The sequence below is a fragment of the Sparus aurata genome, chromosome 3, assembly GCF_900880675.1.
Source record: "Sparus aurata chromosome 3, fSpaAur1.1, whole genome shotgun sequence".
Lineage (NCBI taxonomy): Eukaryota > Metazoa > Chordata > Actinopteri > Spariformes > Sparidae > Sparus > Sparus aurata.
Genome location: NC_044189.1, coordinates 4,491,216 through 4,518,983, shown reverse-complemented (window position 1 = coordinate 4,518,983; position 27,768 = coordinate 4,491,216). Strand labels below are relative to the sequence as shown.

Below are 27,768 nucleotides of genomic sequence, written 5' to 3'. Positions count from 1 at the left end.
GTCATTTATATTTATATTGCCCAATAATTCTTTATGAAAAATGACCCACATTGTATTTAAAGAGCTACTTTACAGTGTTCTTAAAGTTTCTCACCTATATGCGACAGTCACATCGCAGTAGAGCATCTCAGACGACACAGTTCATAATAAAATGCCGGCTGTCAACGTTTTTCCAATCTGCCAACAGGTTCACATTCGTACACACTATGATGACATTTCTGCATCACATGTTCACGTCCTGACTTTGGCATCAGGAGGTGAAGTGGATGCTGGTGGAGCTGCTGAAAAAGGGGCTCCACAAATATATAAAGTTATTATTATTGCTGACTGAAGCTCGAGATGGCGTTTCAACATTTGTGACACTCCTGTATGTTGTTAAGGAGACATCAGGTTCATTTCCAGACATAAATGTTGCGACAAAAAACAGGAATTTTAAGCCAAAACAAGATGCTCAAGTGGCTTTCGTTCCCTAAACCTTCGACCAGACCTGAGCTGATTACTGATTACTGATTACTCCTTAAAAAAGTAACTTAGTTACTTTACTGATTACTTGTTTTTAAAAGTAGCTAAGTGAGATTACAAGTTACTTCATTAGTTACATTCAGCAGCTACCGACAGCACCCCCGCCGCTTCAATATGAAAATGACAACTGTTTTTGCCAATACTCACTCTATTGGAAGGACATTTTTAACAAAAACGCAAGTAAACAATGTGTCACTTACTTGTTTTGCACCGAAGTCCAGCTTTTGTTGTTTGGATGGTGGAGGACCTCCTGCAGAAGTCGAGGCCGTGGCTTTGCTAGCAGCTCTCTGCTCAACACCACCTGGTGGGACTCGCTCCGTAAACGTAACTGTGCTGCAGTTCCAAATGTTTCTTCAAATTTGACGTTGTGTTTTTGAAGCTTGATAGTACTTGTGCAACGAACCTTAATATTCTCATCTTTAGCTGACACAAACTCAAAATAATGACTATATTTCCCGCTAGAAAACGTGCATCTCTCTCCTCCCTCCGTTGTTGTTTGTGTTTGTGTTGCTGCGTGAGTTTCCCTCGTGCTGAAAACATGACTTGTCGCATACGTGACATCACTCCCCGAGACTGAAGAAGAAAGCAAAAATATATATTTTTACTGAGGAAAATGACAAAAAAAATAGTAACGCACAGTGACTTGAATAAGTAACTTGATCTGATTACTGGTTTGGAAATATTAACGCGTTAGATTACTCATTACTGAAAAAAGTAGTCATCACTGGTTGTAACCCAAAGAAATATTACGTTGCAACAAAAAGAAAATGTAAAATTCCAACATGTCTTTTGTTTTGCAGTCAGTAAACCTTGAGTGAAAAAGAAAGCAGCATCTGAACCGTCCTGCTCACAAAACCTAGAATAAACAAAACAAGTTGAGTTTAAGAATGAAGGTTCTGTTACGGCATCGTCCATTTGTTGCTGAAAATGTTTTCAGATCCACATTTTATGGCACTGAAAACACTCTGAAACACTGAACTGTGTGGCTCCGATGTGAGAAAGTTTCTTTCGATGCATAACACTAAGATGAACATTCACACATATTCTAAATGGTGCAAACAGTCAGTCTTTTCAGCCCTGTTTCTGCCTGGATATTACTGCTTGTTGTTCTCCACATTTCAAAAGAGCCAAGTTATGTAAATCGCATTTTGTTATGTCTGTACCAGTCTGTAATGGCCGTGGTGAGTAATTGTAGAGGAGACGATGAAGAAATATGATTCAGATCAGTCACAGAAAGAAGGAGGAGGAGGTGAAACAAAGAGCAGGAGGTGTGACAAAGCTCCTTCTGGGTCCTTTAATAGCACAATTAACCAGACGGCATTGTTCCCCCGTCTGTTTACGTCGGCTCGTGTCAGTCATTGTCTCTAAGCACCTCACGATCGTGCTTCTGATGCGTCTGAGAGGAGGCTGACAACAGAAATGAGAGAGGAGAGGCTCGAATCTTTCTGCATATCATCTTTTAACAGTGCTTATAAATGTGAGTACAGAAATATGAGTCAGGTGAGCGTTATTTAATTGGATCCACAGAAAGGGAGAAACCTCAAACCTTCAAAAACCTGTCAAATAAGACACAGATATTAAATGAATAAATGTTATTTTAATGAAGGATTTAAGTTCCTCTCTTGCTGCCAACGTCTAAAGTGAATGGAACGTTATGATTTCTTTTTGATCGACTGAAATGTTTTGGCATTATTCCTTTACCCTTCCTCCATTCATGCCAGAAGCGCTTACTGAACAGAGGAGGAGGAGGAGGAGGAGCAGTATGAGGAGGAGGAGGAGGAGGAGGAGGAGGAGCAGGAGGAGGAGCAGGAGGAGGAGCAGGAGCAGGAGGAGGAACAGGAGGAGGAGGAGGAGGAGGAGGAGGAGGAGGAGGAGGCCCACAGCCGAGAGAGATGGAGAATAACTTTCACACAGTGACCTTGACTGCGTCCAGTAATTTGGTTTGGACCCGACTCTCCATGTTTTGTCATGGCAGCAGCTTTTTTATCCTCTGATAGCATCGCTGCTCAGTAACGATAAGGAATAAAACACTGAGACTAAATTAGTACCAATTTCATAACATCAGACATCTCAAAAGCTTTTAATAATAAGAGCAAAATGATCAGAAATGCGTGCAGAGAACTACCTCTGAGAGTACGTTTAGGTGCACACTACCTCTGTCGACGCGTTCTAAATCCTGCTTTCAGAAAACACTGCTCACATTTTCACAGAAAGGCTTTCCAGTTCTGATTTCTGTCAGTAAACAAAAATGTTTTTTTGTCTGACCAGGATGATCTCCAGGACAAAACACCTGCAAAGTGTGTTACTTTAAAAACTGAGGCTCAAAAACGCTTTTCCCCAAAGAGGAAACTTGTCTTTATCTACTCACACATGTTTCATCGTCCACAAAACACTTCTGGAGCAGCGAAAAAGCATTTCAGGATTCTCCTAAACTGCTGGAGATTTGTTTTTAACCCCCCAGAACCATTTTAGGACATTTAAAGTGTTTGTTACAAGCGCGTCATACAGCTCGTCTTCAAGATTATATACAAGATTATATGTGGTGGAGCTCATGCACCATCTTCAGTTGGTTGTGCACTATTATAGTTTTAGCTTAGCAGCTAAAGTGAATAAGCAGATGTATATAATGTTATTTCAAGTCAGTTCTGGAGCTTGGATCACACTGGACGAGCTGCATGAAGCCATCGTGACGCCCTGGAAAAATGCTCTGTGGAATATTCCTTTAAATGAGACATTTGGAAAGGCAGCTGTGAAACAAAACTGAGGTCAGAAACACACCTGTACAGACACACAGTGATCAGAAGCTTTGATAATGTTGTGATCATCATGCAGGGCTGTGAATGAACTCCTTGTTCAATGTTATAATCCCCAAACTCGATTAAGCAATTATTCTGTCTGCACAAAACAGAATGATCTCCTAAATTGCATTTTATGTTTTTGGTTAATACTGTTCGGTGCGATCGCGCTCTCTCTCTGTATTGTTCACCCTGACGGTCGCCGCTGAGCCCCAAAGACATCACATGGATTCATTATCTGCAGCACATGCACCGTGGCCCTCAACAGGTCCTGTAATTGTTCCTCGTAATACGTCTCTTTGTTTGCCGTCGTTTTCTTTTTTTAGCTCGACTGGTCAGTCACAAAATTGGCTCCTCTGGGGAGCAATTTAGTCAGCTCGCAATTAGTCGAGGTGGAAAATGCCTCAGTGGCGGCGGTGACAGCGGCTCCCAGGGGGAGGACGGCGCTCGGGTACTGACACTGTGCAGACTGAAAACTGTGAGACTGAGGTTTGTTTATTTTTCTTAAAATGAGACATCTGGTTATTTGATAGGGTGACGCCTAAAACAGATGTACACATCATTTGTGCAAGATGATATTAAGACTCATATTTACATGTATTGTTTGGAGGCGACCTCGAGGGGCCATAGTACTACTGATTTATTTAATCTGATGCATGTAAGTTAAATAGCGTACAAAATTGAATTGATGTACTCAAATAAGGATCTTATCCTTAACCTGACAGGGTTGTTGTTGCTTAAATCCAACCAAACTCCAGCTGTTACACAACCTCGTGTTTGCAGCCTGTCGCTGGTATTTCCATCGCTCTTCAGGGAAGGACTGGGAGAAACATCCACCCATTTTTGTGGCTGAACACCACCCACTGCTACATCATTCCTGTGCTTCCCCTTCAACAGACATACTGTGCTGTTCCCTCAAACCAGAATGAAGCTGAGTAGCAGGTGCCGTGGACCAGCGTACCCTCGCTCTCGACGGACTCCCTGCTGATTCTCCCGCTCACTCTGTTCCCAGGATTCACTGTCACCTGCTGCATAATGGCGGCTGCAAAATATCACCGTAGACATTCAAGCTCCTGTTGAAGCCCCTGCAGCAAACCCACCTTTGACCTTTTTTTTTGCACATTTTGCAGCATTAGCATGTTTTTATGGCCCACAACTTCCCAGCACCAATCTTCTATAATTTTTAGGGCTCATTCCAAATCAGCTTCATAAATCAGGTTTAAACTTTCATTGGACCAAGCAAAATCTCCAAATTTAATTATTTTTGAAGTTTGACCCCTCTGGTCTACATTTCATCATCTTTATGTGTCTCACCAATCACTTAGTTTTCACTGGATTGGGTTGAATTTTGTCCTGAACGTCCTAAAAAACCCTAAAGATACTCGGCAACGTGTATTCATTTGAATAGTTATTGCAGACTGTTTTCAGTGATGAAATTCAATCATTTTTTACCCAAACAAAGAATCTTTAATTTCCGAAAACTAATATCTCCTCCAGTTTATCACTTTCTTGCAATCAAAATGTAGATTTTTTTAAATATTAATATAGTTCCATCACAGCCAGAAGTTATTTGGTCCTGCGTGAAAGCTGAAGCTGAATTATTTTTTTCCGAATAAAGATTATTTTTGTTTTTATTGAAAATATTTGTATCATATTGAAGCAGTCCCATTGTGTAGTCCTCACTATCTTTTTTCATATTGGCTGAATTTCCGAAAAACCCTCTGGACTGATTGCAGTGGATTCAGATCACCTGTGTGGAGGGTGTGGAGACTATAAATGTATATTTATTACAAAGTATATACAGCTTAACCACAGCCGTAGTTACCAGCTGTAGTGGCGTTATTTTTGATCACACTACCTTGCTTGGCATGACCCGCCCCCTGTATTATAGACACAGTCTGACTCTTTAAAGTTCTGAATTCCGGGCTGGCATCAATTGATCCATAGATGCCTACCAGCAGGGGCGGTTCTGGGGGGGGGGGGCCAACAGGGGCCAGTGCCCCCGTAACTCTGAGTCTGGACCCCCCTGTGGCCCCCCCGACAGGGAGTCTGCATCAATAATACAATGACAGATTTCTTGCACTGATTTTGTACCAAAGGGAAAGATGGAAATAAAGTGTCTCAGCAGTTTACTACCCAATCAAAATTGTTGAAATTGTAAACATTGTTTGAAGTCCCATTTACCCCTTGTCTGAATGAGGGATTTGTCTTTTTTTCCCGGGTTGTATGTGCCACCTAACAAAAAAGCTGGCCCCCCTATTAAAACTGGTCTAGAACCACCACTGCCTACCAACCTGCATCTACAGGTGTTTGGCTCTGAGCCACAGCATCCCCACACCAGTGAGTGATTTGATTGGACCAAACCAAGTGTCACTATAGAAAATGAACCAGTGACCCATCGACCTGCCTCAGTTGATGGGTCACAAAAAAACTTCTTTGTTAACATTGCAAATAAAAACTTGTCAGCCTTCTTTGCATTGTTAAACAACCTGTTCCACCAAGAAGGTATGAGGATGTGTTGTTTTTATCCTCAAAAATGTAAACCTCGTGGTAATTCTCTCTACTGATAACCCTACTTTTCTCTAGTTAAGCGCTGTAATAGTCATTACTACCTGCTGAACTCCCTTTTTTGGAGCACTGCTGGCCCTATTTGCTAGAACATAAAGAAAAGAGACCCAGTTGGAGAGCAGACGCACAGCAGCACTCTTGATAAAGGAAAGCTTTTGAAAAAGAGGCAGCGGCGTGTCAACTCCCACTTGGCTTCAGCAGACTTGCAAGAAACAAACCGTCTTCAAAGTGACGCTGCAAAGGGCCACGATGCGGGAACAAGTACTGATACAACTGCTGATGTTGCATATGGACTCAAATCCCACAGCAGCGTGTATCCAAAGTTTGCCTCCACTCCACTACTCCTTTGTGTCACTCACATTGATTCATGCTGACTGAGCAAAGCCAATAGAACACCTCGCACACAAAAGAATGATAAAAAAAGGAAAATGTGAATGCGAACAGCTTTTGGCGCCTAGGGTGGAACACACTGCAGCGGCGTAGTAAACCCTCGGGAAATTGATTTTTCTTCACATCCTTTTTTTTTCTTTTTTTTTCGGATGGCTTTAAGTCTTTAGAGACCCGGATGTTGATTTTAATTTTATAGACTGAGAACAAAGCTGTGGATATTTCTCTGAACCTGCAATTTTGTTCCAGAGTCAAACAAAATCCACCGATCATTTGGGACCAACATCTAAAAACAAATAAACGAAGGACTAAACAAACATGAGAAATTTCCTTTTAAAAGACCCCTCAGTCTGATGCATGACGTTAGTTTTCCTTTTATTACACTTTTATCACATTTGCACATCCTCTCAAACAACACAGACTTTTAAAACGTTAACCTCCAACGGCTCATTTGATACAAATGATTTTAATAAGTCAATGTTTCGTCACCCTCTTCCACTCTGGTCCTCTCACAAAGCTTTTTTCGTTGGAAGAAGAGAGGGCAGAATAAAAGATGGGAGGGTTGTTAAAGTTAAATTGCTCTGGCAGTTGGACAAAATATTCTGGCACTGGTTCGCGGGAGGTTTGATAACCCTCATAACTCCAAGTGCTGTGCAGAGCTACCCTTGAAAAGATTAATATTTTTTAGGGATCCATCTCCTCGGAGATTAATTAGACTCCCACACACATGCACACCACCTCTCCCACCATGAAAACATGTGCTGTCTCTCCGGCTCGCTGTCCAATTATTATTTGTGCTTTTACAGTCTCAGTTTGCACAAAACAATTTCTTTCAGAGATAGGGGAACTGTGCAACGACACGACAGCTGGAACAAACTCATAATTTACTTCCGTCACTCACAAAACAGCTGCCTCAATATCTTTAAATGATTTGCTGTGTTTTCTGTCCCGTCCAATATTTCTCTCCCGGCAAAGTTCAGTTTTGCGTCATCTACAGTTATTCATGTACTGAATATTGCTGCTGTTCAGAGTGTCACTGAGAAAAATCCAATTTAAATATGACAGGTAAAATAAACTTTATGAAATATGAAACTGAACAACTCTGAAGGAAAGAGGACCCGACCAACGCAGAGTCGTTGTTCAACAAGCCGGCATCCATTTCCATTATACATAAAAACCTCTTAACGGTAAAATAAAAGCTTAATCCTGACTTGTATTTGTAGATCAGATTGCGTATCTTGGTTGATAGAAATTGAAACAGATGACAGCCTACTTCCAAGCGAGGCTCCATTTGTGAAACATTTTGCAGTGACTACGCTGTCGTGTCTTTCGCTTCTATGCTGATGATGATCTTCATTATTCGTCAATAAATTAAATATCAGAAAGGCTGTAGAATGTCTTTTGTCGGTAAGCTTCAGAAGTCAACTAACTAACAAATATCACTGGTGTAATGTTAGACCAACACAACATGGGTATTCCACTGAACAGGCTTAATGAAGAGGGTGGTGAGTTCATGGTTCTGGTCCTTACCTGAAGTCTTGAGGTCTCAGTAATAACAACAAATGCAAAAACTCTTCAACGTGAACTGTGTGTTCACATGACTGGTCATAAAATGCACTAGTCTTTTTGACCTCTGTGGTTAAACAAACACATAGTTTTTACTTGAACAACAGAACAGATTGATTGCCACTGAGTCCCAAAACATGACTGCTGCAGGATACCAGCGTCAGGTGTACCAGATCTTTGTCTTCATCTTCTAGGTTAAGTACGTACGTATTTAGTTTGTAGTGTAACTAATCCAGGTTAGTAACGTTGACATTTGGTTTCACACGGGACATGAATAGCAGTCTCCTGGGTGAAAGTCCAATCTTTGTGTGACTCATCCAGCCGAACCTCCCGCCAAGGCCGCATTTGTAGCTCCTCATACTGCCTCACTTGATTGCTGCCTTTGCTTCCGTAGTAATTACTATTAAGAGTAGAGACCAACACCTAACAGTACACATAAGTAAGGGATGCAATAAGATCCTTTCACAGTCCTGTATGGTTGTTTTTTTCTGATGAGGACGGGTCAGACTTTAGGTAAGGTTGGTCAACTCATAGTCACCACTCTCCTGCAGCAGCGTGCTTGTTTCTGGGGAAGCCCTGCGAGTCGATTACCGAGTGCAGTTAGAAATGCTCAATTTCGTTCTTTTTCCTGTCCGCTCTCGATAATAACTGTTATAAACCGGTAGGCAAAACACATATGAACTTTGGTTGCATTTCTGTGGAGTAATAATGTTATCATTTTCATCTTTGAGCTGCGGAACTCTACTGCACTCGGTAATCGACTCGCAGGGCTTCCCCACAACACAGGGGCGGTTCTAGGGGGGGGCAACAGGGGCCAGTGCCCCCGTAACTCTGAGTCTGGACCCTCCTGTGACAGGGAGTCTGCATCAACAATACTAAGACAGATTTCTTGCATTGATTTTGTTTTGAAGGGAAAGGCAGAACTAAAGTGTCTCAGCAGTTTACTACCCAATCAAAATTGCTGAAATTGTAAACACTGCTTTGTCTGAATGAGGGATTTATCTTTTTTTCCGGGTTGTATGTGCCCCCTAAAAAAAAAGCCGGCCCCAACCTGGCCCCCCTATTAAAACTGGTCTAGAACCGCCACTGCCACAACAAGCACGCTGCTGCAGGAGAGTGGTGAGCTGTGTTGTCTTTTCAGTAGAAATCCGGCTAAGCTAGCAGATGTTTGATGCCTCAAACTATGTGCTGAGACCCTATGTGTACTGTTGCTGAAGTTTGGTGCTGTTCTGAGCATTATTTGTGGCTATGAGTGGCTTTTTGATGGCGGTTTCTTGGATGGAGGCATAGACTGTAGTGTATTGATATCATGCGGTCTTTTCTGAGGTAGCTAAAACTACATAAGCTAGCAGTTGGAAAACTTGATCTCTCGAGGGGGGTTCTTACTTGGTGTGTTAGACCATGGATTAAACACTGGAATACCCCTTTAAGTTAAAGATCCTGGTTAGAAGAACACATTGTTCCCTGTTGATGCAGGAGCAGACTTGAACAGCAGTCTGGTTTTGCAGTCAAATGCTTTGTCATGGAAAAGCATCCACAGTGACCGCCACAGTAAGAGATTTGCATGCAGCGGTATAACAACGTCATGCTCCTGTTGTTGGAGAGGGAAAGAAGGTTTCAATCTTCTGAACAAATTACAAATGCTGTTTCACGTTCTGTTCAGCCGCTGAGGTGCTTATACCATCTGCTTATCTGTTTGCCTGCATGTGGAGGTATTCCAGGTGATGTAAGGTCGTAATACCTTTCCCCTTATTGCTTTTTCCGCACAGATTGGATAAAAGAGACGTTATTTATCATGCCACCGAGAGGACTGAAGATTGAAGGGCCTTAAATCCTCACTGCTGACCAATGTAAAGCTATTAAGGGCTGACAGCCGCATTCTCGAGGTTACAACAGACCTGAAAGAAATGTTCCCAAATCTCTACTAAACTGTCAAAAATCAGCAGAATGGAATGTAAATTGAACTGGAAGCTCTGGCTTTTTTTTCCCTCTCTGTGTTTGCACGTCTGCTCTTTTCATTTGTGCATATCGTCCCGCCTTTACTCCATGGCATTTTAGCTCCTCGGAGCAGGTGAGAGAGGATATAGCTGAAATTCTGCCTGTCTGTCAGCTCTTTGTGGGGAAAGATTTCTCCCAAAGAGCAGCTTTACGCGCCACTGACTGCCGTGATTAACGTATTTACAGGGAGATAAAGGGAGGGAGGCAGAGAGCCGGACAGGGAGAGAGAAATCAACTGAGTGCTCATTTAAAACCAGATGAATTAGATTATGGGAGTGAGCGGCACGCCAAATGAACATGCGTATTTAGCGTCTATTGTCAGGATCTGTGCTGGGAGCGAGGGGGGTTTAAGGAGTGCAGCCTGGTATAATTCAGCTGTCAAGGAACGTTTGAATTCCCACACATGACTGTTGAGGAAGTGAAATGTGGCACACCGTGATTCGTGCTGGAGTGAGAGCTGTTAACCGATTTGACGTCTCGAGTCAACACGGCCAAGTCGCGGTGGCCTAATCCGTGTGGCGGGGCTTTACGGAGGGGATTCCAGACTGCAATAATTAACCCAGAGGTCGATTAATATTGTAACTGCGAGCTGTGGGGATTGGAAACTTCCTTTGACGGCGACATCTTCAGAGCGTGTGCGCTGGTGTTAAAAGACCTCTGCGGCCGGGCCGGTGCACATCTGTCTACATCAGTCTATCTGTGCATTTGCTCCTGCTTTTCCTTCCCACTGCCTCATTCTTTGTGATCAGTGAATTAATGGGCAGCGCTGAGAGTCCCATTACGCCGCAGCTCAGAGTGTGTATCAGATGTGCGCGCCTGATTCTGACAGTCTGAGCGCAAAGTGTAATATTTGCGTGCGTCCCCTCGCTTTCATCTCCCCGGCGCTGTCGCGACGCTCTGTCCTCGCCGTGCCCGCCTCAGATGCCACGCAATTTCACAAACTGCTTCAAAGAGCTGCTCTCACTCCCAGTCACTGCCTATAACTCCCAGTTTCACAACTTTCTCTGCAAATGGCCTCTTATTCTGTCTCATGCATCCTCTTCCTCTCTCTGGTGTTCTGATTCTTACATTTCCATTCAAACGCAAGATTTCTGTGCTTCTGGCAACAGTAAAATGTTGCCCTATACTTTCATTTTAAAGGATAACTCCACCAATTGCACACATTACAGTGTGTTTACAGGTCTTGGTTGGACTGAGTATGTGAGGAAAAAGGTATAAAGCCTTCTGTGGCTCCAGAGGAAGCTGAAGAATAACACGTCGGATAAAAATGGTGATATCTCTGGCTCTGCTGTATCGATTTTTTTGTTGTGCTCCCTCACAACAATCTAATTTTCTCCTCTATTTTAACATCTTACAAATAAGGTTTCACCCTCTCCTCTCATTCCTCTCCCCCTCGCTGCATTTCATCATATGTCCCTCTCTTTTTTCGGTGTGACACAACAGATTCAGCCCGTCTCCTCCTTCTCTCTTCACCTCCTAAGCTTCCCTTCTCCTGCTTCTTTCTTCTCCCTCGGGGGATCAGGAACCTCGCTCTCATAACAAAGGGGGCGGTAATCCCTTTTTTAAAAATTGCTCTTTTTTATATTCTCCTCCAGTGCTGTATTATTCTAACTCCTTCTCCCTCATTGTCTTTCTTATGTCTCATCTGCTCCTATGTCCAAATCATCCTGCTCTCTTTCCTACGTACCTCACAAACTTGCTTCTCTCTGACATATTTCTCTATTTCTTTCAGCTTCTCCTCTTTTTGACCTTTTTTCTCCCCCCATCTTTTCTCTCGCAGATGAGATCGATATGTTGGAGCGTCTCTGGCTGTCGGGTATCTGCCACAATGATAAAATCGAGGTATGGCATCTTACACCTTTCTCTGCTTTTATTCATGAACCTGTCGCACAGTCAGCTCCTGCTCAGTTTTCTTGAATGTAACCTTAGTGCGGATCAGCTGGTCAGTAAGGTCTTAAGTGGGATAGTTGTCCAACCAAACTGGTGTCACAAGTATGATCTTCTCCTAAACCTAACCAGGTAGTTTTGGTGCCTAATCCCAACCAAACTGCAACCATTTGACATCGTTAATAAATTCAAAAAGTCTTACTATTTCATACTTGTTTGACAGCACGCTTTATTTTGAAAGTGTAACTGAATGTGGCATATTGTTGTGAACTTTACCATGGAGCCCTTAATGTGCAAAACATTGACCTAGTGATAGGTAGTGCATTGAGGCTGAAGGGAACTGGCACAAGCTGCCAAATCTGACAGTTTGGGATTGAAAACATGTTGGAAAAAGTAATGACGCATTGACCGGGGCTCAGCTGCCTTTCTCGGGGCGATAACACACAATCAACAGGTCCGCCATTGCCATGAGTGGTGACGTAATGGGTATCCAGGGGTGGTTGAATCTACTCGTTCACACTTGGACCCAAGTGAACAATCACTGGTGTTGTGACATGAGGCCAAATGAGAATGAAGGGGGATACGTGGTCCCTCCTTCACCTTCAATTCTGTCATTTCATCCCATTAACAACCATTCACAGTCGGCCCTACATGGCTCCTGTGTAACGCCGACTGCCTGTTAACACTTCGCCTCAGGCGACGTTGACGACTGCTGTTGCGACAGGCAGGAGCACTAATGAACCAGGTGGCATCAGTGACCTCGATAACAAAACCACTGACATGAAGTACCTGAGAAGCCTCACCAGAGTGATACAACTGAAGAGGCTGATTGGATGAGACGACAAACATTTTTCGTCAAATTCACCAGATTATACTCTTCTTTGTTATCTTTAAAGAAGATGTTGTTGACCTACCTGTTATCTTGATCGTACTTCAGTATATGAAGACACTTTTCAGTTCATGGTTGCGGAGTGAATTTTATCGATCTCGTCTGACAGCTTATTTACAAACTCACCAATAAAAATGATGAGAGGATGATTTCTCCTGTGGTCACACAGTCCGGAGCTAACCACAGCTTGTCAGCGGTAGTTAGATGCAATCAAACAGTAGTCATCTCTCCAGGTTTGAGTTGTGATTTTGTTCTTTATCCTCGCTCCTGCCACCCATCACTTAATATTAATTTGCTCAGGTTTCCAAACACACATAACTGCTGCCACTCAAACATCACCCCACATTTCAAGGGTTGTTTTGTGAAGTTGAATTCAGTGACAAACTGAACAAAACTGCACTGCAGGGCTTGTAGAAGGGTGCCATTTGTAGAAACAAACCAAACTAAAGCAGTACACATCTCAGAATTAACGTCTGCACACATATTGGGTTCAAATGCCCCAACAGGAGCCAAAGCCCTTGATACAAAACAATAATAGTTATTGATTCAAGTGTGAATGCCGCCAGGCTGCAGATGAGAGCTATTTATGTTGAAACTGAATTAATTAAATTGCCTGAAAAGCTTTTTGTTTGATGCCAGCCAGATATTTTTTGGTGACTGACATGTTTTGGTCTTTGCATCGGTGTTCTGAGTGCAGGGGCTCTAAAATATCACAGATGGGTGCTCTGACATCCAGTGACAGCAAAGGATTCTCTATCCTACTGCTGGTTGTAATTAACTTTTTATCTGCTGTCTAGGAGACAAATTGGCCCTCGTTAGTAATAAATACACTCTGCTGTCTCGTCTCTTCCCCTCCCGTCTCATATGCTTTCTTTTACCTCTTCTGCCTTTCACTTTCACGCTTCTTTTTCCTCGCCTCTCCTCTCTGCTCTCACCTCCTATAATGTTTCCCATTACTCTCCTTCCCTCCTGTCTCCCCCTATTTATCCACTCTCCCCTCCAGGTGATGAGCAGTAAGCTGGACATAGACAACATGGCCGGGGTCTTCTACATGCTGCTGGTGGCCATGGGCCTCAGCCTCCTGGTATTCGCCTGGGAGCACCTGGTGTATTGGAAACTGCGGCACTGCGTGAAGCGATCCGGTGGGATGGACTTCCTCTTGGCTCTCAGCAGGGTGGGTGAAGGCAGCAAATACCCCACGTACACCTTCACAAATCACATGATGTATTTGTTAGGAACTGGATAACACATCAAAGAATAGAGCATGCAACCATATATTTCTAGATTTGATGATCTGAACAATGGCAAGAGGTTTAACGCATGTAGGTGCATCACAAAGTTGTTAACAAACCTCAAGAACCCCAAACAGGAATCCCGCAAGCTCTGTGGAAACACCGCGATCATATCTAGAAGTAAAGGAGAACTCAAAAGTTTATTTTGTGCAAGAACATCACAAGTTTAAACAAAAAATCAAGAAATCAAATATACACAACACTTGTAGTACATGTGCATAGTTTGTTCAAGGACCAACGAAAATATGGATTTTTTTTTGCAGTTTATGGATATTTTTTTTTTAAAGAAAACATGCCTCTCAAACTTGCCTGGTTTGAAGAAATTGATTTAACCTTGTAAAAAAACAAAAAAAAACTGAAATACATAAAAAATCAAAATAAGAGGTTTAAATGGAGGTTCACAGTTTTGATCTTTCCCCAATAATTTGGTGTTTCCATTCTGTAAAATCTGTTTTGTCATCACCCATTTGTAGAATACAACCTATCCATTCAGATATGTCACAATCAGATGTGAAAAGAAATGTAGAATTGCATGTCATCTGCATAGAAACAGATGCAAATGCACAAAGTTATTGGCAGCCTGTGGAGACAGAGAAGAATGGGGACAAGAAATGAGCCGTGTGGGGCACCACAAAAAAGCATTTATCCTCAAGGAAAACAAAAGGTACACAAGGAATATATAAACGATATAAAACAATTAAAAAGTTCTGTAAGGTTGTGAGAGTTGGAGGAAGTGAACTCTGAGGCGTGACAGCTTTTACATTTTAATTTTCACTTCAGCCAAACACTACAGCAGCTGATCTCCGCTGATTTGCACTCTCTCAACCTGAGAAGCAATCAGCAAAATAATCTGCAGTTGTTGAGGAGCATTGGTAAACTATTTATGCCGAAGCAGATGTTATGATTGACTGAAAAGTTTTTTAGGATCTCCCGTTTCCTGTGTGGAATTAAATTGAAGAACCCAAAAAGTGACGTCTCACTGATTGCTGCAAAGAAGGCCACTTCATCAAGGAAAATAAAGATGGATAATGATGAACCTTTTTCAGATACAATCAAGGTATGGATTGCACAAGAGAAAGTGACACTCAATATTGGTATTCGTTTCTGGCACTCGGCTGGGAACAAGGAGGTAGAGCCAAAAAAGAGGCACATCAGTGGTATCCTTAGCATCACACCAAGAGGAGGCCAAAGGCTGCAGAGGAGACTTATCACTTGGCTGACGCACAGCTGTTCCCTTTTAGAGTAACAACAGTTTCTGAAAGTTTGGCTCGGGGTCCTGGATAATTAAGTACTGGTACAAAGACAGACTTACAGAGGTTGACATCAAAAAAGGAGGGTTTAGAGGAACAAAGGGGAGAGAAAGGTGTGGGGACGGAACAAAGTAAGAAGTGGAAGTATCAAGAAAGGAGATGGATGCTGTGATTGGGGAGGGAAAGTATGGAGAAGTAGGAAGGTATAGGGGAGGGAAACTATGAGATAAGAAGAGAGGAGAACTGGCTGAGGAGACAGCTGTGGGTTTGGATGGGTGGAGGCAGTGGACCATAGCAGGTGTTGGGGGAGAGGCCAGAAGGAGGTGAAGGGGGAAAGGAATGACAGGAACAGATAGGAGGAGGGAGGATGGAGGCGAGGTGGAGGGGCGGGGAGACCGTTGAAGGAGAAAACAAACCTCATAGAGCAGTGGGGAGATATTGTTGTTTGTCAGAAGGCGCTGTGTTATAATACTGAAGTAAGTAGCTGTTAGAGGAACACCATCACGTTGTAATGATGACAGAAGATTGTGATTTATTACCTCTTCCTGCCTGACAAAGCAGGGAAAATGGCTAATTTATGTACAGCGGAAGAGTGCTCTAATTGCACTATAAAAAAAGGAGTGAGAGGAAGTAACATTACAGCTCTTACTTCTGACTTTATGCTTCCAGCCTATGAGGAAATTTACTCCAGTACAACTAAATGAGAAACTGTAAATTTACCCGCAAAAACAGAATTATTGCTTTTGCATAGAGAACATTTTTGCAGTTCAAACTATGCACTATTTAGAATATCAGCTATCAATCTTAAAGCACATTTTAGTGTTTCTAATTATTTTGATAGGTGATATAAGACATTAATTTCAATACAAGTTAATTAAAGTAAGAGATGAGTGTACATTTGGCATAAAGTGGGGGAAAATTAGTCATTTAAAGGTATAAAATGCCGGATATATTACTGTTTGTCTGCTCATTGAGCTGTATTTGAATGGAGTGTTGACAGATCACAACACTGCAGGTGTCACATGGCTAGATTTTGTGTGAATACAAAGTTCAGCCTCTCTGCTCTGTGTACATAATAAGTGAACCTTCAGGAAATATTACAAGAAACAGTGTTACCCTTGGTATTCTGTGGACTTGGTAGTCTAAAGAGTCATTTCTTAATCCCCTTTGCAATTTCTTTGACGTCAGTAGAGGGCAGTCATGCAATTGAGTTCATAGACAATATGTTTGTCAAGTGGTGTTGATGACAAAAAACAAGTCTTTCAGTATCATGTCTATCCTCAGACTGAGGAGTGTTCACTGGATAAATCATAAATCATACTGAATTTAGCTAGATCAACTCATTTTCTATCATCAGACCACTTCAGAATTTCCAGACAGGAGCTCTAACTTGAGTTTGTTTGGTGTGAAATGATGAGTTGGATGAATACCACCCTAACCCCTCACCCAGTGCAGAACTCAATCAACTCATTAAATTATTTTCATAAAGCAAGTTTGAAAGTTTGTCAGAAGTGCTCTAGAGGTAAAACTCTCCTGAGACCTTTTCCTTTTTATGGTTTGAGGAAAACATTTAAAGGAAACTTAAGATAAGTGATGGTTGTTTGTTTTCACAATAATAATGATAATTTTGAATTATTTAATTCAGTCTGGATCCCCTTGTGCTTAAAATTGAAAAGCTAAGCTTGGAGCAGTTATACAAATTGCCTTTGTGCCAGTGGTGGAGCAAAGCACTGCGACTGTTCTCTGTTTTCAAACTGAAAAAAATGTGGAAAGAAATCAACTTAATATCATAAAATCTTTATTATTTCACATGTTTTCTCAAGTTCAGTTAAGAATTGGTTTCTCAAAACTGAAATCTTCAAAGAACACTTCAGGCTAATTATTCAAGCTGAGTCAAAAAAATTTTTTTAGCGCTGCAGGTTTTCTTCCAAATATTTATTTCGTCACATCATCAATTATAACATTTAATGTTTCATAGTAATTTCTAATCAAGTCGAGCAAAACCTGCAGTATGCATGAGCTTACTGAACGCACTCTACTGTATAATTTGTATAGCTCATGTGGATGAAAACCTATTGTTCCCCCTGCAGTGTCTGATATCCAATGATTCCCTGACGGGCTCCCCTGTAGACTCTTTTAAGTGCATCTTCACCTCTCCTCACACATTCAAAGCATACCGGTATATTTTTTTTTGCATGAGCAAGCACAACTCTTATCTGTAGCCTTCCCCATTCGCAGAATAAAAACATCAATTCCATGGAAAGGGCACTCCCAAGACCAGTTAGCTTCTATCTCCCAAGCTATATGCTGTGCTTGCCTTAAAGCCTCTGCAGCTAACCTCTGTGGCTTGCTTTAACCCAATCAGCGACTGACCCAAGTTTCAATTTCACAGTGTGCTGCACCCCATGCTCTGGGGCCTGTGATAGCATTTCTGCCACTGGGACTGCTGATTCATGTGTCCGGAAGGGCCATTATTACGGTCTCTCCATCAGATCTGTGTCACGGCCTGGGAACAGAGATTTAGAGGAGGCCCCACACATTTAGTCATTAAGATGTGACAGATATCGATGGATATTATGAATCATCTTCACGTATGAGGAATAATAGAGTCTTTGTGATTTACATGGCTCTCCTCACTACTGCTAATTGAGTCCCATCTATCTACAGGGAGGTGTAAATATACAAAGGTAAGGGAGCATTGCAGAGACAGATTTGCTTATGTGACACGATTTTAAATAAATTGCTTCTGCTTGGGGTTTAAAACATAAAATGATGTCGCAAGAAGCTTGTAATCTACTTTTATTCCGAATCTTTCAGCTCATGTTTTATTCATAGCAAACACTGTTGTAAGCTGAGATGTATAAGGCTCGACAGGAGCATGGTTGGAGCAGTTCATTAAATCCAAGTGAGAGCGATCATATTAAAACTCAAGTGGCAACAAACAACAACACCAAAACATGAAACATGAATGTGAAAATGAGAGTTTCTGTCCTGATATGTCCTCATCAGAACCAACTGCTGGAAACAAAATCTTTGCATCAGGTAAACACTAGTTCCTTCTGCATCATTAGGTTTTTCTTCAGAAATCGCTTGGCTCTTATAGGGGCAGATATGAAGATAAGGCCAGAATTTTGGCTTCAAATGTTTTCAGTGTTGAATATTCTTACTTGACTGGCAGATCACGTATCACCTGGAAAATAAGACTTTCAGAAAAGTGTTTATCTACATGAACACCAATGAGGAATGGTGCAGTCTACCTGAAAATGGGTCTGTTTTTTCGCTGTCACTAAAATCTCTAACCTCATGTGATGGGAGAAAACTCGACTTTAGTTTAGATCATTGTTCATTATTTCATTTGTTATGTGTGCATTGGGTAAGACATTCCAAGGAGACGTTGAAGCAAGACATTGAAGTAAGTAAGATGGCAGCTAGGAGGAGAGGTGCTTCTCTTAAAATGCACCATCGGTCACCAGTTGTTTTATTTGCACAGTGACAAAACAGGTTCTGTTGCTTTGCTCCCCCATTGTTTTGACTCTTCTCCAGAAGCTTTATCCTCCTTGTGCTCTCAACAATTGTTTTTCACAGTGTTTTCGGAGAAAAACCTAGTCGTGCTCAAGCTGAGTGATGCTTTGTTTGCTGAAAGCTTTGTTTTGGTTTGATAGTGTGAAAGCTGACACTCCAAGCACCTTAGTAAACTCAGTCCAAAGTTTCTCCAAAACTCTCATCAATATTTAATGGTCAGTGCTCCTTGTTGTTTGTCTTCATTGGAGATGTGGTGACTTAGAGAACCTGAAGTAGGGGGAAACCACCTAGAGCGATTTCCCAGCATGTTGAGAGAGAGTAAAGGTAGATTATTTTCTTCTTTTCAAAATGTTTTTTTGTGAAACATATTGAGTAGACAAGCTGCACAGTCAGTGGTTATGCAATGCACTGAATAAAGAAAAATATGAATACACAAGTTGTAGTCCAGACAAACTTCAAGTCCCTCTGTCTGGATGGTAAACTGTATCTATGGTAGCTGTAAAAGAGACTTCCTTGAGCACAGCATTCATAATTGTTTTCATTTTTCAACAGTGTGACTCCAAATATTGACATTTGTCATCCCAATCGTCAGCATAAATGTTGTCAATGCATGTTCCTGTAAACCGTGGATATGTTGAAACTTAGCTGTAATACCATATTTTTTTACTCTAAACTAAATGTGTCTTTTTGTGGAAATCATAAAAAAAGCATTGAAAGTGAGTGTTTAAATGGACCTGCTAGTGTCGAAAGTTCGGGATTTTTGATTGACAAAACTGGTGAAAGCAGATGTAATGACACTTGTGTACTCTACTTGGCACATAAGCAATTCTCTGAAGATAGCTTCAGTATCAGAACAAAACTGCTTTATAGGTTTCCTTTTCAAAATTGAGGATGTTGGACATTCTCTCTCTGTGTCTGTCTCTCACATACACACACAGTTCCTGCTTATCATACTTGGCAGCCTGCTGGTCTAATTACAATCTTTCTTTTATCTCTCCACCCAGGGGATGTACAGTTGCTGCCAGTTTGAGGATGAGACAGGGCCAGGGGGAAGCAGCTCTTTGCCCCAGTACCACACAATGACCAGCATGCCTACAGCACCCCAACAACACCTCGTCACAGCCACGATAAATAACACGACTGCCATTGCCATGGTGCAGCAGCAACAGCAGCAGAAGCACCATCAACAACAGCAACAGGGGCAGACTTATACAACCATGCTACCTGGAACGCCGCCAACTACAGGACACTCAGCAATGGCTCTGGGACCCTCAAACAGCCCCTTACTAGAAGGCCCCATGCCCTGCTCCACTTTCTTGCCACGGCATGACCGCAGACTCGCTGTGGTTGATCGCTGGAACAGGCCGAAGCCAGAGAAAGTCATGACGGCAGGCAGTGCTGGAGGTGTGGGCATTGGGGGGATAGCAGGAGGTATCACTGAACTCCAGGCCCAGCAGCAGTATCAGCAAAACCTTGGACAGCACTGGAACATGCAAGGAGGTGTTGCAAGTGGAGCAGGTGACACAGGACTAGATGAATACAAGCGCTACTATGGTCCTATAGATCCAGAGGGGCTAGGAGCTAACTCAGACCAACAGGCAGCTGGCCCCCAGCAGACTCCCAAAGCTAATCCTCGAGGCCCTAAAGCCTCAGGCATGCCACGTCTGCCTCTGAAAGGCCCCCCACCAGGACCTGGGCACTTAATCCCCAAGCCACCTCCACCGCTCCCATCCTCCCCACGAAGGCCTCCTTTCTGGCGACGAGGAAGCCTGGTTCAGGCAAGAAGAAAAGGCTCAGGAGGTCCCCTGTATGAGAATATACTCCCCTTAGGGAGGCGAGGAGGTGGAAGGTATGGAGCAGGTGATGGAGGTGGAAGGAGAGGGCGACGTCCTCCTCCACCTCCTCCTCTGCCTGTCCCTCTGTCCTCCCCAACACACACACCTACCACGCCCTCCTCCCCATGCCGTTTCTACTCCTCCTGCTCCAGTGCCTCGTCCTCTTCCTCTTCATCTACATCGTCCTCAACCTCTTCTTCATCATCTGTCTCGCTTTCTAGGTCAAATTCCCCCTCCTCTTGCTCCAGTGACAGCTCCTACAACTCCTCGCTGAGTTTCCGGTATCGACCAGGCGATAGGGATTTTACGGTGGATGATGATTATGACTCAGATCTGCTTACAGAGGAGTCCAGCCTCCTCCTGGGGTCACGGCGGAAGATTCGTTCACGCCGGATGTCATCACGCTCACTGCCATGCAGCCCGCCACCTCCGCCAGTACCACCCCGAAAGCCACGTCCTCAGAGAGATCTTGGCAGAGAGAGAACAGGCAGCCAGCTTGCCCAACTACAGGAGTGGTGGGCATCATGGGGTGACAGAGAACGAGTGAGAGGAGGAACAACAAGCCGGGCAGATGGAGCAGTGGGTAGAGAGGAGAAAAGGCACAACAAAGAGAGGGAGCGTGAGAGGAAGAGGAGGAAGAAGGGCCGAAAGAAGAAGAAAAGGGAAGAAAGGGAAAGAGAGAGGGAGCGAAAGCGTCGCAAAACAAAGAAGAAACGGAAAAAAGAGGATAAGACAAGGAAGAGAGAGCGGAAGAGGTCTGAGCAGGAGGGAGGAGATGCTGAAAAGAGAGGGGAACTCAAGTCAGGGACACCAGACTACCCATCATATCCGCCCCTGAGACGAGAGTCTTTTCGGAAAAAGAGCGAAAGCTCCATCAGAAGCTATGGATGGAACATCCCAGGTGAAGACGATAGGAAGGAAAGAGAAGAAAAAGAGAGGGATGATGGGGAAGACAGCAGAGGGAAAGAAAGACACCACAGACGAAGGAACAGTAAGCACTATCAGAGCTCCAGCAGTAAGCCCTCTTCATCTGTCAAGTTCTGGGGAGGGGGCAACCCTTCCTCTGACACTATTCCATCTGCCTTTCTGCCCTTGTTGCCTGTCTCCTCTAAAAGGAGGAAGAGTAAAAGTTCAGACAGAGATGCTGTAGCAATGGAAGGAGAGAAGAGGCCTTTGCTGGGACGGAGCGGGAGAGGTGAGATGCTCTCCAAGGAGGGACTGTCCTTCCATGAATGGGAGTCTGAAGTAGAGCGTGAGGAAGAGGATTCTGAGCTTGAGAGACGGAAAGCGGAGCGTGGAAAGAGGCGTGGAGGAGGAAGGACAATGTCCGATGAGGAGCGGGAACGTGATAAGGTAGTCGGGATATATTCTGATGATGATGCTTCTTCAGGAGAGTTTGGGAAGTTTGAGAGGTACTGGGAGGATCATGAAGGAAGGGCAGTTGGAGGAATTGGAGGGGGAGGTTGGTTTTTCAGCACCTACCCCTCCAGAGATAAAGCCGGCAGCATCAACAGTCGAGATGACCTGTTCCTCGAGCGGGGAGAGAGGTGGGGGACAGCAGAAAGTGGATGGGGGTCTAGCGGAGGTGGTGGTGGAGGAAGAAGAGGAGAAGGAGAGAGAGGTTGGGGCTCAGGATCACATTGGCCCCAACCTCCTCTCACGCCACCACCTCCTCGACGATACTGGTCAGTGGACAAACTCCACATACAAGATGAGAAGAAGAGTAAACGCAAGTCAAAGGACAAGGGAAGAGGGCACACGGCTTGTTCCTCCTGTCATTCCCCCAGACACCATCCACACTCCCATTCTTCCAAATGGGCACGCATAACATCTCGCAGCCAGGAAGAGCTGTACCAACACTGCCAGAGTTTTGGTGGTCCCCTCAAGCCCAAACATGACTCCTCATCTTCCTCCAAACCTGATCGCTCACAAAATCCATCCAAATCTGGCAGCCAGTCAAACCTCAGTATCCAGCAGCGGACACAGAGAACAGATAGGGATCGCGATCGAGGACGGCAATCATCCCCACCTCCGTCCCTCATACCTAATTTGCCACCCCCGCTCCCTGCCCTTCCAGCCCCTCCGTCCTCATCTCATCCTATCCACGTTCCTCCCCCTACCTCTTCCTCGTCTGTATCCTCTCCTTCTGTGGTCTCGTCCACTCCGGGAGCACCCCAGCCCTCCTCCATGGCTTCGGCAAGTGCTAAACTACAGTACCAGAGATTGCGCTCTGTACCTCAGCCCCAGAGGTTTCCTCAGTCTCCTCACTTACCCCTCAAAGCCAAGAGCCTTTGCTCGCGAAGGGGCTCAGCCCACTTTTCCAGTGTGGAGAGTGAGGTCTGAAGTTCAACAAGGTAACAAAAGTCATAAGAGAGCCCTGCAAGGCTGACCCTAAGCAGGTGATCTGGATCTGAATCTGTCTGGCAGCAATCATATAGCTGCACAGCCAAGTCAGTACAGTATACGCACTGAGCCCTTTCCTAAAGTTCTGCACAAACAAACAAACAAACAAACAAACAAACCAGAAAGCCAAACAAACCCAAATGAGGCAGGTCAAAGGAAAACAGGAGCAACCTTGTGCTTACTGTTTCCTTTGATTCCTCTCAGTATGTGAAAGACTACCACAACAGCAACAACTTGCATTCTGAACTGGGTTAACCAATACACTAAAAGCAAATCAGACATTTAAAGTGGTACAACTGAAGGAAACTCCTTTGCTATAGACAGTAAAGGGCTTTGGATGTTGAAGCAGAGCCGTAGTTTGTATTCAGATGATTCTTAATGCTTACTGAGGGCTCAGGAACTTTGTAGTACTGTATGCCTGCTGCTCTCAGAAGCCTTTAACACAGAACAGTGTTCTTATTTTTTTCCCTTAAACAAATCGCTTACCCCTACTTTCCTTTTTTCCCTTAACAAACTGTTTACACCCCCGCAGAACTGTGACGCCCACCCGAGGCACGTTTGTTGTGTATGATCAATACTTTCTTGTTTTGAGGGAGAGGAAGGTGATAACAACCTTGTTTTCTCTGCTATACATGCACCCAATCTTGTTTTCTACTATTTAGTTCTCATCTTATTTACCTTCTTTTTTCTTTCTTCTCACCTTCCCTAACCCTCTTTTTCTCCTGCTTTTTTTTTCTCCTTTTCTACCTCATTTCCCACCTTATTCACATCTCTATCTTCTCCTCATCTCCTGTGTCATCTCCTCTCCTGTCCTTCCCCTCTTGGCTCCTCTCCTTGATGTGATTATTCTGTGTGTCTGTGCTTTTCTGTGTTTGTATTCTTGACAACAGGGTAAGTCAACTGTGACTGATATTCTACTGGCTTAATGAAAAGCTGAGTGCCAAACTTAAGTAGAGCTCGACATCAATCTGTACGTTAGCAGCTGTGTTTCCTGTTTTCTCGCAGTCACCTCCCAAATATGCGCACATTCTAATATATACACACACATAAAAGTGCACACAAAAAACCTACATTCATCATCATTCATCTGTTCTCTTTCTTGAGCCATACATTATTCACCCTCTGTTCATGTTACAATTTTATACTTTGAAACCTTTATTTTACTTCTGTGTTGTAGTTGTTCTTGTTGTTATTGATTGTGTTCTATATATCAAAACATGTATTAACTCTAATACAATGTAAGCACTGTGCCATTCTACTCGAGCTGCACACGAAACGTTCTCTCAACTACCTAACTACGACAATGAAGGCAGTGTCTTTTCCCTTCCTGTATTTGACTGAATGTAAAGTCAGCCGCCGAACAAGTGCGCTGCAACACCAATTAAGACACTTGGAAATGGAAATTGTAGCATTTCTGATGGTTAGCATGTGTAACTACATAAAGGCCTTTGAAGAGAATTAACTTTGGTTCATTGTTCATGTAGCCTGACGTAAGCAGAGGTATGCTACCCTTGCAGGGTAAGTTAAGTAAAGCATAACGTCTGTAATGGGATACAGTTTAAATATTTTTTATTAATTTTTTGATTGGTGCCAAGACGAGAATACCGTCGAATAAAACTAAACATAATCAACCCAGGTTTGCTTGCCGTCGAGCAGGAGATGCGTGTCTAACATGCTAGGTGGAGCTACACAGATAGACAAAGTGAAAGTGAAAGTGATTGTTGCAGGGAAATACATTTTAAAGCCTTATGCTAATTGCTCCTGCCATATGTTTGGTGTAAAGTATGAGTATGTATTTGAATCAACATGCCTAAGGTTAGCTTCATGCTAACGAGACAGTATGATCAGAATGGGATGATTTTGATTGGAGTGAAATTAGATCTAGTGCGAGTGCCGTTTTGATGTCAAAGAGACTGTGCCTATGTTGGATGCTAGCTAGCGGATGAGACAGTTTGGAAAAAGTGCTGGATCTGAGTGATGGTGTATGAGAGACATAGTAGCACATCCAGTGCAATCTTGTTTTTTAAAAGGTATTTCTCACCTTGTAAATGTGTAACCAAGAGCTATAGCTTTTTAATCCATGACCGAGCTGACACCAGCAGTTACACTCAGATGTCAAGCACTTAGCTAGGGTAGCTAGTTTTATCCATCAACATTAGAGTCTAGCATCAGGACACTGGACATCAGTGGAGTTTCGGAGAAGAGGCAAAAACCACTGGCACAACACAATTTGGTGTGTTTCCGTCGGTCATAAAGCCTGAGCCATCCTTCCCATAACAGTCTGGTCAGCTCTTGTTGTTTGCCTGGAACTGCATCTGAGCCATAATTTACTTCAGCTGAAGAAAACAAAAAAGAGAACTTAAGTTTTTAACATTAACTTGTTGTGTAAAGTTTGTTTGCCTTTCATTATGAAAAATTCTATATACAGTATATATATATATATATATCATATATATATATTTGTGGCGGTGGGTAGCGTTAGAGAAAATTGTTGTTTAGCATCTTGATATTTGGGGATATATTTTTCTCATTCCAAGTCCATTACAGTAATAATAAGTATGACAGTATGTGTTTAAAACACTTATTCCCTCACATCAACCGACAACAGGGGAACTATTTTGTTCAAATATACTTTAAATACGATTGACTGTATTAAGCCAAGTTGGAGGCAGGTCAGTGCTTTTCTTTTTACAATCAGCAATCAACAGCTTATAGAGATTTCAATAAAACCAGGAAAAGCGTGAAGTGTGACATGTTTCTGTGCATTCACACCGCAAGCATCTCAAGTCTGTTGCCCCAAAAACAATCTCCATGACGTAAGAAAATGATGCTTTTGCCATTGAAAACTTGGCTGCAGTTAAACCATTTGGGCTCAGTTGTCTTGCTGTGTGTTGAACCTGTTCCCTCCCTGAACACCGCAGCATCAGTGAGCTGGCATAAACAGGTAATTGTACATTTGTGCAGCACAGCAGCTGCTAGCGGTGTGAACACAAAGCTTGGGTGTTTCATCAGAGAAATGAGCCACCGTTCTCTCCTTCTCTTCCCTCGCCTTTTTTTCCTCATGTCTATCCATTGTGTTGGTGCGTGTCTGCTATTGTAAAGCTGGTCTGTTTTTAAAAAAGAAGAGTATTTGTGGATATATTTATTTCATCTTAAAAGAAAAAATAGCATATCTAAATATATATGATAGTATATTTCAAGGCGCTAAGATCTATGTTATATAAGTTTGTCTACTGAATTTTCGCTATTTATCTCAATGAATATGTCTTTTTTGTCCGTTTGTCTGTCTCTCCTTGTCTCGAACCTCCTGCCCAGCTCCCCACCCCCCCCCAGCGAAAACAGAGACCAGTATGTAACTGTGTTTTTGCTCACTTAAGATCAACCATCCGCCTCCATTAGCTATCTACTGTAGCTAACGCTAAGATTTCAACAGAGTGACAACGTGGAGGGGTGTGCGAGTGTCTTACGACCATGTCACTGTAGCAGTGGTGGCGTGTGTTTGTCTACCCAGAGGGGCCTTTATTTTTGGTTTGGGCTACAGATCAACGACTAATTAAACCTTTTATGGATACAGCAGCTTTTATCACAACTCTCACTTGTGTCGGGGTCACACTCTCGACCCTGTTTCAGGTTCAGATCGGACCCTGGAGTTTATACCGCAGTGAAGAGTAAGGTGACCTCTTTGAAACACAATGTAGCGAGCAGCACAGGCTTTGTTTTCTTTCTTTTTTTTGCATCTCTTAGTAGCTGTATTACTATACAAAAACATGCACAGCTACCCCTGCCAACCAACCTATACGGTATATATAAGGACTTTGATATACGTACATAGTGTGTTGTATCTGCCAAGCTGCTGTGCTGTAAAACAAAAAGAGAAAAAAAAATTATACACAACAAACACACTGTTTCTTTCTTAATTTTCCAAACCTGGTAAAGCTAATATGACACATGTCAGGGGCAGGGCTAAATCTGCTCGCTAGTGTGGGTTCCACTGAGGCCAAAAATGGGCTTTGTTTTTGTTTGTTTTTTGATAATCACATGAAACAAATGAAAGTGGGCATCCCCTCTTTTTTGCCTAAATGTGCAACAGTGACCCTGCGCGCATCGTGGAGTAGAACATGGAAACAACACTGCCTGGGAGAGGAAATCCACACTTTTACGTTCTGATGATACTTTTGTGTAAGTCGGTAAGGTGAGAAGGGTCGTTCATTTCCAGCGAAGCCTTTAGTGAATATACGAAGCATTTAGCGGCCCTGAGCCCAATTTTAGCCTCCAGTGGAAACACATTCACAGTTTCTGCCTGTACACCTCTGAACAATGTCTCAAGGCCTTGTATTAATACTGCTGTATTGACTGACTGTACTGATAATGGCTAGTCGTGCTACACTTTATTGTCTGCACCTCACACCCATGCACACACTGACAGACTCACACGATTACACATGCACACACACACATGCACACACACAGGTAAGACGATGTGACCACCAGTGAGGACGTGACAATACTGTGCTGTACTGCAAGCAGGACAGAAATAAACAGATGATTTTAATAAAGAACTGAAACAAATGTTGGAGTTTTATTTTGCTGGTTGAGTGACTGGTGATAAATACACTTTGTTAATCGGGATCATTTCAAAGACACGGGCAGGTTTAAAGCTGAAGTCACAGGCAGCACAACGTCAGGAAGTAGAATGATGATAGTTATTACTGCAACTCTCTGCAGGTTAATGTTGAATATTGAAATAAGATTAAAAAAGGATATTAAAAAAAAACACCAGGATGGAAAGGAAATTAACTTAAGTGCCTGGTCATACTCGCCAGAATAAAATGTCTGGATGTCGTGTTTCCCATA

At 43.0% G+C, this 27,768-nt stretch overlaps 1 protein-coding gene across 1 annotated transcript in view; it reads left to right on the top strand.

Annotated features, from left to right (window-relative positions):
* Positions 1–27,483, top strand: part of LOC115579192 (glutamate receptor ionotropic, NMDA 2D-like) — a 224,159-nt gene extending 196,676 nt beyond the window's left edge. The window contains exons 17-19 of the mRNA XM_030412752.1: positions 11,617–11,678; positions 13,616–13,786; positions 19,681–27,483. Coding sequence (XP_030268612.1) covers positions 11,617–11,678; positions 13,616–13,786; positions 19,681–22,854 — 3,407 coding nt within the window. The 3' untranslated portion in view covers positions 22,855–27,483. The remainder of the gene's footprint in view (positions 1–11,616; positions 11,679–13,615; positions 13,787–19,680) is intronic.
* The last annotated feature ends 285 nt before the right edge of the window (positions 27,484–27,768 follow it).